We start from the raw sequence: 3,217 nt of genomic DNA on the forward strand, positions 1-3,217 counted from the left end.
TCGCCGATGAGGGTGACAACCCTCTCATGCCAGTTCGTCCTCTCCACTCTTCCTGTGAGAGTACGACCCTGGAGCGGTAGTGCCGTAATCATCGCCCAATCCTTGAGGGTCACGGTCATCTCCCCACATGGAAGATTTAAAGTTGTGCGTCTCTGGCCGCCACCGGTCGATCAAAGCCGTGAGAGCTGAGTGAACGAGCGTCAGCGGCTTACGCTTGAACTGCAGGATGAAACCCAATAGTCGGGCTCTCCTGAAGAACGGTGCGTACCGCTCGTCGTACTCCATCTTAACCGTCGTCTTGTGAGCCCTCATCCGCAGTGGTGGCAGCATCTGTGAAAATCAATAACCAAAGCATAATTAGCATGGACATAATAGTTAGCAACTTGTTTTCATCAATTCGAAAGATTTGGTTTGAAATGGTAATTACCACTCCATTCTCAATGAAACGGGCACGGTGACGCTTGCCGAACCTAGGGTCAAGCATGGTGTACTTTGTGCCGACGTCGTCCGCAAGAGGTGGCCTCCTAAAAGAATTGCATAAGCATATCAAAATATTTTTCAACATGAACTAGAGTTCAACATTAACTACAAAACATATCGATGCATAAGAAAAATTAATCACATCCAACAAAACCTATGAGTTCAATCTTTGAATAATGATATATCAAAGATTATTATGAACATGAACTAAATACAATACATATATCAAGAACTAAATAAAATACTTTTATGAAGATGCAATCACCATGGTTCAAATGCATCATAACACATATTTCTTCAACAACATCCAACATGCATAATCTCATTTTTTTGGTTAAAAAACAAAAAAAAATGAACTAGGGTACATCTTGAGGATTCATACACTACATATAACAAATATATCAAATATTCATCTCAAATATTCATCATACACTACATCCAGTACTTGCATCATAGCATAGAAACATGCATCATCCATCATATAAAAAAATCATTCAAATCAATTATGAACTAGGGTTCATCTTAACACAACCATAATATCTAGAATCATATAGTTCATATCTAACACAATATAACATCTAGAATCAACCTAAATCAATCCTAGGGTTAATTTTTTTTTTCAAATAGGAGAGATTTGAATCGAATAATGCGACAAATCGAAAGGTGTTTGATTAAAACTTATTGGAGGGATTGAAAGAGCTTACTTTTCTTTCTTCGGAGCCATCTCGATCCGCAAAATCCGTCAAGAAACGAAGTAGATCGGAGGGGGGAAGTGGAGGGGATGAGAGAGGGCGAGTTCGAGCAACTGCTCTGTTTTCGTGGCGGGGGCGGCTGGGTGGGGGGAAGAAAGGGTGGGGGCGGCCGGCCCGCGGTTTATATATGCCCACACCCTACCGCCAGAGATTTCGGCGATAGGTTTAGACATCCTACCGCCAGGTTGAGCGGCGGTAGGGTGTGACGGAAGGGGCACGGAGGCCGTTATCGCTGATGTGGACAAGTTTGCTACCGCTGCAGCTCTCGGCGGTAGGCTGTATGATCCTACCGCCTTGCCTCGTGGCGGTAGGAAAAAGGGTCAGATCTCAAAAAACTTTCAGACTAGGGTCAGATCTCGATTTTGTTTGATATAAGGGCCAAAACACGAAATTTTGCCACATAACGTCCATGCATCCCTCAGCTCAGTGTACTCCATGACAACAGAAGATCAGTCGACCGATACACACATGACACATTACATATGCATACAACTAATCAAGGCGTGCATGGTGTTCACTTTGTGTCCATCCAATCCTAGCTCGGACGTGTATATACAAAAACCTGCAAGTTGCGCAAATTTCTTCATAGTTTGTTTACATTTTCCTTCGTTCAAGTGGATCGGCATGCAATGCGCGCAGCAACTTCGAGGTGGAGTGCATTAGTTGAGGGTGATATGAACGTTCCCTAGTCAAAGTTGTCGCCTTGATTGGACCGAGCATGCATGCATGCCCGTCGACCGGCAGGCTGCGCCCTCGTCTCGGACCGTTTGGCTTGGCATCTACAGCAAAGCAAGCGATTTATATATGCGACGACTACGATATGGGGTGAATACAAACTTGTTTGCCTCTGCCTGCAGCCAGTCGCGGCACAAGGGCTTGCAAAAGAAAGCTCTAAGAGCATCTCCAGCAATTTTTTTGCTCGGTTGTGAAAAAATCGCCCAGTCATGTATCCAAGAGCTTGTTTTCCGCCAGATTTGGTCAAATTTTCGGCCGGTGTTCCAAAAGGAAACCCAGCGCGCTAGGGACGGGCTTGGGGCACCGGCGCTACTTTTTCACATGCAAATCCCTCTCTCTCTTCTCTCTTACCACCTACCCCACCCGTCGCCCACCTTCCACCGCTGCCTCATCCTCCTCCTTTGCCCCGGCCTCTCCCGCATGCCGCGATCTCGACTCAAACAAGGCAGCGAGACGAGACCAAACCATGGCGGCCAACCACCACCTCCGCCGCCTCACCTCCGTGTCCAGCCCCGCTCTCTCCCGCCTCTCCAAGCCCCCTGCCTCGCCGCTCCTCCGCCCCACGTTCTCCAGCTCCGCTTTCCTAGCCGATCAGTCGGCGGCGGCGGCGGGCGCCGCTGCAGCCGAGAAGGGCGAGGCCCGGAGTGCCATGAAGGAGGCGGACGAGCCACAATCCGGTGATGCCGGCGCGAGGAAGGTGGAGGAGGAGGAGGATGACAGCGGCCTGGACCTCCTCCTCTGCCCCGGCCTTCCCCACCGTTGCGTCCTCCTCCTCGCCGCCGCACGCCGGGGGCGCGCCTCCACATTTGATGCTGTCGGGATCCTCGTCGCCATCCTGCTCACCGCGCATCGCTGTTTGGTTCGGCTGCCCGCAAGATGCAGAGGAGGGGATGGCGACCTCGCCCTCCGCTTGCTCGCTGCCGTGGCCGAGACACACCACCGCATGGCCGGGGCTTCCTCGACATCGTCATCGGCCCGGACGCTTCCTCGCTAGACCTCCGAGCTATCGTCACGTGTCCTCCTCGTCGAGGTGCAGAGATGCTTGGGGGTGGGGATGGCTGAATTTTTTTTCCCAAACCCAAAATTTGCAGCGGGACAAAAAAACGTCTCTGAAAGGGCACAACGGCCTGAGATGCTCTAAGAGATATGATGAAGCTGACCAGGCGAGACATGGATAGACATGGACCGACAGGCTAGTCAGAAATTGTTAACCGCTCTCGACTGGACTTTGATATGAATGAACAATTCTT

At 50.0% G+C, this 3,217-nt stretch overlaps 1 protein-coding gene across 1 annotated transcript; it reads left to right on the plus strand.

The window, feature by feature from the left end:
* Positions 1-2,433: 2,433 nt before the first annotated feature.
* LOC119360516 lies at positions 2,434-2,961 on the plus strand. Its single transcript, XM_037626122.1, has one exon. The coding sequence runs from the start codon at positions 2,434-2,436 to the stop codon at positions 2,959-2,961; it is 528 nt and encodes a 175-aa protein (XP_037482019.1).
* The last annotated feature ends 256 nt before the right edge of the window (positions 2,962-3,217 follow it).

Source organism: Triticum dicoccoides, chromosome 2B (assembly GCF_002162155.2).
Source record: "Triticum dicoccoides isolate Atlit2015 ecotype Zavitan chromosome 2B, WEW_v2.0, whole genome shotgun sequence".
Lineage (NCBI taxonomy): Eukaryota > Viridiplantae > Streptophyta > Magnoliopsida > Poales > Poaceae > Triticum > Triticum dicoccoides.

Bases quoted from the DNA above. Each gene is read 5' to 3' on its own strand.
- LOC119360516 (XM_037626122.1), top strand. From the start codon at position 2,434: ATGGCGGCCAACCACCACCTCCGCCGCCTCACCTCCGTGTCCAGCCCC.